Source organism: Rhipicephalus microplus, chromosome 7 (genome assembly GCF_043290135.1).
Source record: "Rhipicephalus microplus isolate Deutch F79 chromosome 7, USDA_Rmic, whole genome shotgun sequence".
Taxonomy (NCBI): Eukaryota; Metazoa; Arthropoda; class Arachnida; order Ixodida; family Ixodidae; genus Rhipicephalus; species Rhipicephalus microplus.
This window is the reverse complement of record NC_134706.1, coordinates 25,055,141-25,068,632: the sequence shown is the minus strand read 5'-3', so window position 1 is coordinate 25,068,632 and position 13,492 is coordinate 25,055,141. Positions and strand designations below refer to the sequence as shown.

The 13,492-nt window shown below is 47.3% G+C and overlaps 1 protein-coding gene across 11 annotated transcripts in view; it reads left to right on the top strand.

The window, feature by feature from the left end:
- Positions 1-13,492, top strand: part of lqf (epsin homolog lqf) — a 49,143-nt gene that overhangs the window by 6,660 nt on the left and 28,991 nt on the right. For 9 of the 11 annotated variants that reach the window (XM_037431051.2, XM_037431043.2, XM_037431044.2 and 6 more), the window contains 4 exons: positions 511-910; positions 1,724-2,488; positions 5,939-6,166; positions 13,330-13,402. In XM_037431051.2, coding sequence (XP_037286948.2) covers positions 2,213-2,488; positions 5,939-6,166; positions 13,330-13,402 — 577 coding nt within the window. In that variant the 5' untranslated portion in view covers positions 511-910; positions 1,724-2,212. The remainder of the gene's footprint in view (positions 1-510; positions 911-1,723; positions 2,489-5,938; positions 6,167-13,329; positions 13,403-13,492) is intronic. The other 2 variants (XM_037431047.2, XM_037431049.2) reach the window with 2 other exon arrangements.

Here is a 13,492-nt window from a genome sequence, read left to right as displayed (position 1 = left end):
CGATGCATGCGTTTACTCGAAATGTGGTGGTGGTTTTGAGGTTCTGTATATGCCTTGTGTGTTTCTCATTTCACATTACTTGTATTTAATTTTTCGTGCATCTTTGGCATAATTTTATGATACATTTGGACCTACAAACAAAGGTTACTGAAAAGGTAACATGAAATTGAAGTTCAATTTGGCAGCTATAAAAAAATGTTATGAAAGGTTGCAAAGTATGTTGCAAGGTACAACGCAGGTAATCTCTGTACATATTAAAAAAAAAAGAAAAAACCTTGAAGCTTTAGATGTCCAGTAATTCTAGCTGGATTTTGGATTGGGTCTTTTATTGTCTCATTTAGAGCTGGTTCGAGCGTGTAGCAAAACTTGGTTTTTGTCCTATGCGACGTTGAAGCATTGCTGGAAAACACCCCAGAGACTACCTAGAATAGAATGTCAAATCACTTTCTTTTTTTGAATGTGCTTCCCACGACCGTTCTCCGAGCAGTGTGCATGTTCTGCATCTCGCAGGTTGTTTCCTGCCAGACCACCACTGTGCTTCGTGCCACTGACGCCTCTCCGCCTACCACCGTGTCGCCACCCGGTCGTCGTCGCGTGACATGCTGTCCCGGCCGTACAGTTGACGGCGACCCCTCGTCCCCACTCGTATATCTGTGACCTCTTTCACCCCTTCCCCGCCCCTGCGATCTCGTCGCTGGCAGTCAAAATTCCGAAGCCAGGCCCAGGCTCTTTTCGGAGGCGAGATCAGTGGTGCCCCGAACTGTGAGTGCGAATCCTGCCCTCCCAACCAGAAATTCACGTATTTGTATCCGTACGTCGGCACAAAGTGCTGCTGGGAACATCAAGCAAGGTGCGCTCGTCTTGCTTCAGAGGCAGACCACGTCGAGGATTGCACCTTTTCAAGGTAAAGGTAAGGCAGAGTTTTGTTTTATTATTTCCTGTCACGGGCCACTGGGGGGGACGGGCGGGGGAGGTGGTACAGTTTTTTTTTTCAGTATTACCACATTTCGTTGCATTTGTAATTTTCCGGGTGAAAGGGGCCAGTCAGCTGTGAAATTCACCATTGTTTCCTTCACACCAAACCTTGTTTTATATACTGTATTTTCTCGAATGTATCGCGAGTATATTTCCAGAATGTTGCTACCTGAAGTCGACCCCAATGTTAGTCTAATACTAATACAGATATTCCAAGTTATCTAAAAGTGAAATTATGCACACAATTCTTTTATATTTGGTTTAGTTTTGTTCTTCTTGGGACGTTCCCCTCATACTTCAATTGTCTTCACATTATAATAGAGTAAGTACAGTGCTGTACTCTTGTGTAACTGCCACGTGACTGAATAAGCTCACGCTTCAACTCAGATGTGAGTGCTGGGATAAATTTTATTCCGTTAATTTGCTTTTCCTCCGGATCATTTCGACCCATACAGGAGAGCAAGGACAGCACTATCCAACAGTATCAATACAGAATAGGAACGCCACGTGGGTTGAGAAAGGGAAGTTGAGAACCATGCCATTTTTAGCACAAAGTCGCAATTAAATCTGTACGGACTTTTCAGAAAGAAAGGTTCTTTGGCAGAAAATTCGTCGTCTGGGGAAGAATTATTACATGGTCGGTACAGTTTAGTGTCATCCTTGTTTAACACTGTACTTCTAGTTTTTCTTTTTGCATTGTTCCTCTCTCAGTTAAACGTTTTTTTCTCTTTCCTCTCCCGATATCCAGCAATCAAGACCTGGTGATTAGGCGCCACCAACCCTGATGCTTGCTACACCTTAAAATCGCCGTCCACGCTCCGTGTCGCTACCGCCCTTCTCTTGGGAGACGCGGCGAAGAAGTACGTCTGCCCCCACCACTGGACTTGCCGTCTTCTGGACTGCCTCCGAGCAGCTCTCGTGTGTGCTGATTCCTTCTCTATCAGCGTTGTTGCCGTCAGTTCGCGTGCAGAGTTTCCAACCTGAGTACGAATACGTAAAATCCACGAAGCCATTAAGACGACCACTCTAGCCGACAAACGTTGCAGTGTTGTCACCTTGCCCACAGTGCATCGGTGGCACGTTTCACCATAGCGCGTCGACAGTCCGTGACTCATTCCGCTGCGGTGCCTCGTCGTGCTGGCCCCGCTGCTTGTCTTAGCGCCCTACGCCCGAGGAGGGTGATACCGTGCCTAAGAACGATCTACGGCAGCTTCTGTGCTGCGCCTCTCACGTGTTCATGATGAATGTGCACGGCCTCAGGCGCAACGTCAAGAATGTGGTGCGTAACTACTCGGACGCCCAGGTCAAAGTTCGCGAGGCGACCTCCAACGACCCTTGGGGGCCCCCCTCGACCCTCATGGGCGAGATCGCCGACCTGTCGTACAATGTGGTCGCCTTCACGGAAATCATGCAGATGATCTGGAAGCGGCTCAACGACCACGGCAAGAACTGGCGGCACGTCTACAAGGCGCTGGTGCTGCTGGAGTACCTCATCAAGACCGGCTCTGAGAAGGTGGGTGGGCCATGTTTTTTCGCTGCTGGTCTGCGAAGGTTGCGAGTTAGGTTTCCGTGGCAGGGATTCAGTGACACTGTTGACAGCAGAAGCACTTGCGGCAAAGCGCGCGACTTGCTGATAATTTGTTGTGGTCGGAATTTGCTCAACTCTTTCTGTACTGTGTTGGCAAAATGTGTGTTCTTGTAGCTGGCATCAAATTCTTTTTGCTAAAGTAATTACCACACCCTATATATTATGCAATACATAAATGAACAGCAGAACAAACTGCACTTGAGTTCAATTAACGAGATATGGGTTATGCTAGCGATATGAAGAGCCACATTCAAGGTTGCGGGACAAAATTATACAGAACATTAGAGACACGTTTCTTTCTACAAAAAAAAATATAGCAGAATTGATGATATACTCAAGATGTACTGCCATTTAATAGGCACCGTTTCTGCAAAATTTCAACTTCTTTGTTGAACAGGAATTCTCCGACAGAAAATTTTGTTCAAGATGGGCGTGCTATATGGCAAAGCAGTGAACTCTTATATGCTGCTTGGCTTGCAAGTCGGACTCGCCTTTCTCACAGTTTCAATAAGTTTTAATTCTGACAGGTAACTGCTGAAGCGCGAACTTGGACTGCCCGAAGCAGAAAGGGAAGCTGGCCGATGTTTTGGGCTAGTTTGTTTTGCATCATCATCGTTCCCATAGTCAGATAGCATCCTCAGACTCGAAGGCGGCATGCTCAGACTCTTTGTTGCACGCGGGATAAAAATAAACTTACACACACAAAAAAAAAACTATTGGTCTTCTTTGGGACGAATGGTGCATTGTGTTCTCGAAAAGTGCAGACTGTCGACAAAAGCCCCAAAAGCCCCAGTAGTTTCGTTTGTTGGCCAACTGCAGCAAATGAAAGCGGCTCTGCCATTGTAGTTGCCCGTTTCATAATCTAGGATCGGCAGCTGTGCACATTGGCGTACTTGCCTCATCAAATTAGATGAGTGGTCTGAAGGACGCAACAAGGAGTTGTGGGGCAAGTGGCAGGCTTTGACCGTCAAACTGTCAAGCAGTTCCTGTCTCGTGACATTCACTTCTTTGTGTCGAATTGTGCATGGTGCTTTCTTCATGGCAAATGAACTTGGCATTGTTGCCTTGCAATGTGCGAGATTTCTCCATTGGCAACACTGATTTTGCGTAGCTTGGGCAATTTGGTCTAGCATTTTAACAATTTTACCTTTACATTTTTTCAGATCTGTAGTGTTGAAGTGGTTATTTTTTTGCACTTTTGTTCAAATTTGGAAGTTTAATTACAGTATAGCTTAGTTAGATAAGCAGGAGTTGATATTTGCTCAAGAAAGAAAAAAGAACAGAACGAAAGTGCTTGACATAATTACAGTTGCATGGTTCTTTTTCTCCTTCTCGTCTCTGCAGTTACTTGGTCTCGCACAGTGAACCGTGCTTCTACAAAACTGTGCTTTTTCAAAAGGTCACGTTTTTTATTGTAGATCTCATCTTACACCTGTTGTAAACCCTACACGGTTCATTTACCGATATTTTCTTTTTCTTCAAGTGGCACAGACTTCATTTTCGAGTTACTGTCGTGTGATGAGAGCATCCGTACATTCCTTTCTTCGCCCTTTAATAGGGGCAGTTGGATTCGATCACTAGCCCCTTTTTTTTCTGTATTTAGTGGACTGCGCAAAGCTTATTGCTGCCACTGCTTTCCTCGCGCATGCGGAAGCTCACACTTCCCGTGGATTGAAATTTCGGGGCAACGAGAACACCTGCATTGCTGCGTTCTACAGGTTTCTTTCGCCCACGTACGCCCGCAACAGGTGTTTGTTGGCCGCGTTACCAAAGGCCTTGGGTACGTGGGTGGGTTTCCTGTATTGAAGCGTCTACATTGGCGCAGGATGTGCACTTTTTTTTTTTTCGTACGCATGCATGTGGTGTAGTGGTCTGCTTTCCAGGAACTTCTCGGAAAGTGCTCTAGTGTGCATGCCCAGGTGCATTGTAGTTGGAGGGCTGCGGGCCAATTTCAACCATGTAGTGCTCTTGCGCGTCTACACCGCACAGTTGTGACACTCAACATTAAAGTGGGCCTGAAACGCTTTTTCAAGTAACAATGGAATGAATTCACTGGAAAAGCTTATTGCCTCACGAATTCAACACCGCAAGAATTTTAAGATTCTGTCAAGTGTGAGTGGAGTTACAAATGTTTGTTGCATGCTGCAATCGCAATCTCTCCTTTCTTGCCCCGACGAAAGTGCTGGAAGCTAAGCAGGGAGGGATGGCAGGGCTGCAGAAAAACGTCACACGCGCCTCGTGGCTTTGAGCACTTTTTTTGTTTTTTGTTTTCTTCGAATCGCCGCTTTTTCGGTGTGATTGCGCGTGCACGCTTGGACAGGTCGCAGCCTCCCACGGCAGTCTCTGTAACGAGCGAGCGCGCCATGTTCAAATCAGCCAATTGCTGATAGATGGGTAATTCACGTGTAATTTTTGGGCACATTCTGTCATTTGTCGAGAGAAAAGAAAGCAATTTTTAGCTGACCTAAGTAATTTATTGTGAATTCCAGGCCGCGTGCTGTGCTTTAATATTTGGCTCGCGTGTTGTAGGTATCCTTTACTACCGAGCGGCTGCGTTTTCTGGCCATGCTCAAAAAGTGTTGCAGGGCCCCTTTAAATGCTCAAATTGTTGAGCTGTGTAATGTCACACTTTTTGGAACTGCAACCAAAAAATTCTCTTCAATAGACACTTGCTCTAATTGTTAAGCTAGCTTTCCTGTGATGCAGTTAGCCCAACTAATAGTGGCTGATCACTTCTGCGAACAGTGTATTTAAGTGCAGTTTGCTACACTGTTTTCTTGTTCTATGATGTGGAACATCTTGCAGCCGTCTTCATATAAACACGCATAATAGACGGGCCCCAGCACATACAGTCAAGACCTCTTTTTCAACTTAAAGTGCAACTCGTGCCACCACCATTAGTTAGGTGAATGTTCAGCATACGGAAGCACACTTGCAGATATTGAAAGTATCTATATTTGAACATGATAGTTGGTCTGCATTGATTTCTCGATGACAAAATGGCGGGAGTAAAGCAAGTTCAGTTGTGATTGCAGTGCTGTGTGTCTTTTCCCTCGTTTTGCCTTTGTCTCTGTTTTTCTTCAAGAAATGAGCATGCACCAATGCACCCAACTTGCCAGTTCAACTAACATGGTTGCTGAGGGGTTCACTGTGTGTCCCGATGCTGTCACAATGCTGCAACAATGTGGCACCTGGGCAAACTCCTCCGGAATGCGCCACCCGGTGCCTCCGCTGCTCACCTGTGGGGCATAAGAGAGGTGCTGGCTGCTGCGCAGGCAAATTATTGTATTTCAGTCTCTTGGCATGGTGCAAATAATAATGTAGTTGCTGAAGAACATATCCGATTGTAACGCCCTTGTCTTTTTGCGGTTGCAGGTGAGCCAGCAGTGCAAGGAGAACATCTTTGCGATCCAGACGCTGAAGGACTTCCAGCACACGGAGGACAACAAGGACCAGGGGGTGAACGTACGGGAGAAGTCCAAGCAGCTGGTGGCCCTGCTGAAGGACGACGAGCGGCTGCGTGCCGAGCGCACACGCGCCCTGAAGGCTAAGGAGCGGTTTGCGCAGGCCACGGCCCGCGTCGGCTCCGAGGCCCTGGCTAAGGTACGCTGGCTGCTGCTAACCTCTTTCGCTGTGCTCTGAAGTATATTGCTGCAAGTGCAGTCCCCTCATGCGTTCCTCCATTATGTGCAATCGCGCATACCACATTCTGGTATGCCCCGCTGCGGTGGTCTAGTGGCTAAAATACTCGGCTGCTGACCCGCAGGTCGCGGGATCAAATCCTGGCGTGGCGGCTGCCTTTCCAATAGAGGTGGAAATGTTGTAGGCCCGTGTGCTCAGATTTGGGTGCACGTTAAAGAACCCCAGGTGGTCGAAATTTCCGGAGCCCTCCACTACGGCGTCTCTCATAATCATGTGGTGGTTTTTCGGACGTTAAAACCCACATATCAATCAACCTTCTGGCATCCGATGCCAGCAGAGGGTCTACAGCGGGTATTCTCAATCGTGGGCGTCCCAGGGGCCCTTTGTGGACCGGTGGAAGTGGTGAGGATCCTCTTGCAATAAAAGGAGGGGGGGAAGGGATAGAAAATAACCCAGCACGCAGCCTGAAATACCGTAAAATACTAAGCAAGCGCACTCCCCATCCCTTTGGTGAAGTATTGTCCGACTGGTATAGGGGGAGAGGGTGTTTCTACGTGCATGTACATGTACGCGTTGTTCGTTTCCACAAATAGTTATTGATTGCTCCTTCTTTGCGAGTTGTCACGGCAAGCATCGGCAACAGCTAGTTGTGTCGTCTTCTACGCTTGTAAAACAGCTCTCCACTTGGCTGCTTTCATTGTATTTCTTGAATTGCAGTTAAATAATGGCTTTCTTTTTTGCACGTGTGACCCAAGTTCAGCGTACAGATCAGTGTTTTACAAATGTCGCATTGACAAACTAGGCTCGTACAGAGCCCTTGATGGATGAAACTGTTAAAGAACAGACGAGCCGCCGCCTAGTGGCGAAGCCCGCCGTCGACGTCTTCATTATTCGAACAAATAACTCTACGTGCATTTTCTGGCGTTTTTATCGCATTGATCTCCTCATCCTTTTGTGCATTCCGCGCTACATAGGAGTCTCAATCCGGCCTCGCGCTTAAGAGGGGGTTGCACTTGTGTCTGGCATCACAAGATGCTCCTTCATTGTCGCGAATTGTCTGCACAGCAGTCGGGCAGTGGTGACGTTACGATCTGCCCTTCTACTTTGAGATTGGCAGTTTTCCAGACACTGTGACAGCAACTGAAGGCAGTCGAACGCATGTGTACATGCATGCTTCTCCGTGTGTCTTTAAGCTCAGATGCAAGTTTAGTCGCACCTGCCAGTGCACTGTTGTGTTCTCGTATGCAGCAGCGCACGGGCATGCATGCAGGCAAACATGTGTTGCTCTTAAGGGGAGACGCTACTCGAAAACACTTTCTCTTTAGTTTTCAAGTTGGGGTTTCCAAAATTTAGCCACAGTGATATTTTTTCTTGTAGATTCCAAAACTGTTATCAGATTTTGTGTGGCCTCATTACTTTTAAAGCTATTATACATGCAATAGCAAAAGAAAGGTATTTTTATTCTCGCTTTTTCGACACCAAAACTTTTGTGTAGATGTTTGTGTAATAACTTATTATGCTTGTCATGAACTACTGTGTGCATTTAAGAGGTTAAAATTATGCGAAAAAAAAAGCTGTTACTACAGAAAATGAACAGATCTGCCAAACTTCTTTTTTTCAGGGTTCCTTGTATCATTTCTTAGTACGTTTTTATTGACAATGGCTATGTATCATAAATCAGAATAGATAACGGCACTCTATACACCTTGAAGGATGTGTGTGCCAAGTTTCATCGCAATAGGACAATTTTAAAGGGATGAAACTATGTGAGTGAAATGTGACCGTGGTCAAACATCTCAAAATGGGAAAAACACGTTTTAATGTTTGAAACATGTTTACTAATTAGGGTGCACTTGCAAACACTCAAAAGTGTCTTCAATGCACAGGTAGTATGTCCAGGAGCTGGCCACGGTGACTAGAATTCACCAGCACTGTATGTAACTCCTTCGCGGTCCTTCCGAGCGGAGTCCTGTAGGCGAGCTCTCGTGGCCGATGCGCGACGGTGAGCCCTCGCCTCAGCAGACTGTTGGGCATTCACCTTCTGAATGCGCCTCTTGTCGCTGTAGTCCCCCAGGGTGGTCAAGCTTGCTGGTGGTAGAACACCAAGCTCCTCCAGGACCACCTCGAAGCTTGCATGGCCCCGGTTATACAGTAAAAGCTCGTTAATTCGACACCTGTTAATTCGGATAATTCGGACGGCTCTATTGGTCCCGGCCAAGGTGCATGTTAATCTATGGAACCAAACCTTCGTTATTTCATCGGAATTCGGCTCCGCACCGCTCAATTCGGACAAATGCTGACGGCTGCTGCTACACAAAAGTGTGAAAAAGCAGCGCTGGCACCACTGGAGTGAAACCAAAACCTGAGTGGCATCGCCATCATCATCAACTAGCGGGGGCGATCTCAGCGTAACCGAACGTCGGCGTCTTCTTTCTTCTCCACTCAGCGCCCCCGACACCATTTTCCTTTGTGTTGTCGTGTCGGAACCATCTCTTTTTGCGGAGTTTTCTTTTCTTCCATTGTGACCGTATTTGCATGTCACCACCATCGTGCGCTACAGTGATGGCAACGCCGAAAAAGCGGCAGAGTCCACCGACCGAGTCCACTGACGATGACTGCCCGACTTTCGATGCTGTCCTTCCCACAGATGTGACCTTTCAGGACTACATCGTGTTTGATCATGGTGTCGCCACGAGTGGTCTCCTGACCGATCAAGAGATTATTAATGATGTCACGGGCGCCCATGAAGACCACGATTCCGACGAAGAATCATGCGAGAAGATACAGCCGCGACCTCATCGCACCTCACGGGAAGTCTCGGAGGCGCTGTTATTATTAGAGGATGCTTGCCTGAACACTCCCGACAGCTTGCGTGCTGTTGGCCATTTGGAACAGTTAAGAAAAATTGTGATGTCAGCCGGAATCTGCGCGAAAATGCAGACAATTACAAAATACTTCAACAAATAAAGATATGCTTCTGCAGCTTGATTTTAAATGTTGTTTTCCCTGTTCATTCGTTAATTTGGCATTTGGTTAACTCGGACAGTTTTTCTGGTCCCATGAAATCCGAATTAACGAGCTTTTACTGTACCAGAGCACAGCAATGGCTGTGGCAGTCTCCACAGCACTTCGGGAAGCATTTGTTTTTGGGCACAGCAGCCACACCTTACTGTTGAAAGACTTAGCAGCGTTCCGAGTTTTCCCTCGAAGGCATGGGGCCAGCAGCTTCTCGTCAGAAAAGCGCTTGTATATGGGCAGCAGTGCCCGGCCCTGTGCTTTTGTCAGAAGTGGTGTATGCTGTAGTGCAGGCTCGCCCATTGCTTCAGTACACCACGATTCGTGGCCTGGTGGGCAGAAGTTGTGGCTGCCAGCACCATTAGTGGAGCAAGAGTGAAAGTAGGACGCCCATACGGCAGTGTACATGTCCCGTAGGTTGCCTCTATTGCCCGTGATGGCGATCTGATATGTCTGCAGCTTTTCAATGGTGGCCGGCTTGAGCTTCTCGCCTCTGGGCAGTGGTTGTCTGCAATTTGCGTATGCCAGTGCCTAGGCGCTTCGCAACATAAGTGCAGTCCTCCTTGCAGATGGCACCTGTACCGTACACCTTGGCATCACAAACTCCGTTATATGCTTTGCTGTCGCCATTACTAAGAAATGTTGTGAAGCGAAGTGGAGTCTCATACAGCAAAGTGCGCTCCCATATCCTTAGTGCTGCTTCAGCTTCCATGCCATGAGCGGAGCTATCGGTGTTCTCACAGACAGGTCTGTGGTAGGCCTGCCAGATTTCCTCTTCAGAGCCCATGTTGTTGTGTAGACTGCAAGCGTGGCAGTAATTCGACAGGACTTCGAAATCTAAGCACAGGCCGGTGTCCAGGCAGGTAGCCGCGCCAACTCCGTTGGGGCTTTTATGGCCCCGTTTCTGCCATACATTACGTCATACATTACGGCCACGTCACTACCATCAACCACCTGCTTTGTTACGGCTCTTGCCTGGTTCAAATTTTCGGTTACGGCCCTCATAGCAGCATCGTAAACCTTCTTGCTGATAGCCTAGAAGGTTTTCTGGTGCATGGGCTTCGCTAGTCCAACAATCGCACAAAACCACGAAAGCTGGTCATGTCCGATGCCTATGGCACGCGAGGCTACAACAGCTTTCACATTAGCCGCGAAGCTATCGCGCGAGCTGTCGTTGCCGTAGTGCCTCACCTCCGCGCAGTCGTCAGATGCTGCGGCAGCTTCGCCGGAGGCAACACGCCTCGACGTATGTGTCGAAGAGAGAACACCAGACACGCACTCACTGTTCTTACACCACAACTCGAGACAGGACGACAGTCCTTTGCGCCGTTCTGCCACCTCGCGAACAACAAGTTTGTGTTCACGGCAAGACGGGCACTCCGCTCCGCCCACAAGTGTCGTCATCGCATCGATGTCGCACAGCACTGCTGATGGTACGCCATCACGCGCATGCCTTTGGTTCTTCTAAGAAAACTCCAGTTTTCTGCGGCAGCGTCGAGGCCGCCGGCGAAGTCACTGTCGCGATCGTTGCCGACGCTGGGGTTAGGCCTAGACCTCTCTGGGCCGTTCACCTTTGCCACAGTCTGACGACGCACTTTACGACGTTTTCCCACATACTTGTTTATCGTCCGTTACTTTTTCACTTTGTACACCTGCTTTCTGGCAGGATTCATTGCGTAACTAATTGAATAAATTCTTGCGAAGTTCAGCTTGCCATGCAGCGCGGGGCCGAAGGGACAAGCGGGCGCTGCGCTAGCCAATGGCGCGCTCGCTACGGCACCACGTGACGCGCCGCGCGATTTAAACGGCATGCAGGGGTGTTCAAAAAAGGCTTTTTTATAGTATATTTTTCTTTCCGGACGAGATTTTTTGAGCCTGTCTTCGAGAGAGCATGGACAACTCTACCCACCTCGGTGATTACAAATGGCGCACGGTGCCGCTGCCTCGAGATACCGGTGCCGGGAAAACGTCGATTTCGGCAGATTTCAGCGATTTTCTAGGTCTTCGGGGCTTACTTGAATGCATTTTTCAGTAGCTTCTGACACAAATTATCGATTGAAATTTATTTCTGGTAAACATGAATGTTTAAAGAATCTAATACGACTGAAAACAAAAAAGTGAAAGTTTCCAAAAAAAACGCAATATTTCCACGCGCCTCTCCCCTTAAGCGGTTAGCAGATAGGTTAGCCTCTATGAGACTCGGTCGGGGATTCATCGCAGCTTATCTTTAACGGTTCACTATAAATAATGATAGAGTAAAATGGTGTCTTTTTGTCTCACAACAACAATCGTCATCCGGCTTGCTTGCGCTTCCTTTTTTGAAAACTTACCGCCGGCCTCTTTCCTGTCAAGAACGCTATGTCATGCTGATAATACGCACGTTGTTCGCGCGTGGGGATTATGCAAGGAAAGGAACGCAAGACAGATGACGATTATTGTTGCGGGACAAATAGACGCCCTTTTTACTTGGTGATTTCTTGGAGTGTTAGTGCACATGAAGTGTGTGCAAATCAGGTAAGTTTTACCATAACACGAACAGTATGTGAGAGCCAGCCAGCCTTGCCACAGTATCAAGATTACTCTGGTGGTGCACGAGTCTCCCAATAAACGGAACCTGAAGAGACAAAAAATATGCTTCATTTATCAGGAACGCCATGTACTGGGAGAATACAAGTATGAAACCAATCATTTAAAAGCATTAAAAACATTTCAAGACATTAAAGACAAATACATTTTTGTTTACTGAGAGTCTACTGCGTATAATGATTGATTGATTGATATGGGGGGTTTAACGTCCCAAAACCACTATATGATTATGAGAGACGCCGTAGTGGAGGGCTCCGGAAATTCAGACCACCTCGGGTTTTTTAACGTGCACCCAAATCTGAGCACACGGGCCTACAACATTTCCGCTTCCATCGGAAATGCAGCGGCGGCCGCCGGGATTCGATCCCGTGGCCTGCGGGTCAGCAGCCGAGTACCTTAGCCACTAGACCACAGCGGCGTGTCGTAGATGCGATATTGAAAGGCTGAATGTTCAAGTAAGGTTTTTCCGAACACCTGCATGATAATTTAAGATCTATGCAAGACATCGGCTGAAGCCAGCGTTTGTGAATACCCCCACGTTGAAATTGACGTTGAAATTGGCATAATGACTCCATCTTTTTTTTTTTTTTTTTTTTTTTCAGAAGAGTTGATGCCACTTGGTGGGGAAGGCTTCATTACGCGGGAGAGAAAAAAAAAGTCTAGGGAGTTATAACAGCAAAACTTTCGCATGGCAGAATTGAAAAACTCTCTGTCCAACTGCTGCTGCCTTCAAATCAATGGCAAGGCTACGGAGCCTCTATTCTAGAACTTTGCTCTCCACAAAGAGAAAGTGTTCTTGTTCTGGGCTGCAAAGTGCGCGACGCACCTTTTTTTTGTAGCCTGAAGCTCTATACGCTCTATCCGCACAGCCACGCTGCGCATGCCAGGAAACCTGCTGCACACAAACGAAGTGTGAAAATTCGTTGCCGAGACACTCTTGTCCAACCGCCCGGTTCCCATGCTCCAACGCATGCTCGACCAACTTTTACGCTTAAAACCGGCCATGTTGCTAGCATTCCAGATGGTCGGCAACAGAAATCCAGCTTTGGATGGCGTTGCATGCACGTTGAAAGTGCACGTGATGTGATAGGCGCAATGGGCATGATTGCCCCGTGTTTTTCGCTTTGTTTTTTCTCGTGTATGCTTGTAGGGCGCTATAAGCTGGAGGATTCTGCGTTTGACAAATGGTACCCTGCTTCAAAAGGCACGACTTTCAAATTTTGATCAACGTTGTCCGCGCTCGTAACTATTTAGCATGGTTGTTAAATTTTGTTTTTACGTCTATTGCATCATTATTTTGTAATATAATGGCATGAATTAATGGTTCAATTGTCAACAGCACTGGCTATCACACCGAAGTAAAATATCCATCTAAAAGATTTTTTTTTTTTTTTCAATGAACAATGTAGGGGAGGGGGGTCGGTTTATTACGCGAGTGCTTCATTACGCAAGTAAATGCGGTAGTTTTCGTATGTGAAAGCCTCAAGAATTAACTACGATTTCTCTCATTCCCCTCTTTCCAGTATGGCAGCTCCAGTCGACGGGACTCGTACAACTCTGATGCCACGTCACCCAGAGGTGAGGACCTCTCGCCAGGTTAGGAAAACTTACAGAGGCATTTGTTTTTTCTTCGTACATATTAGTCCGTTTAACGAAATATACTTTCAACTGGAAATGTGGGCATAA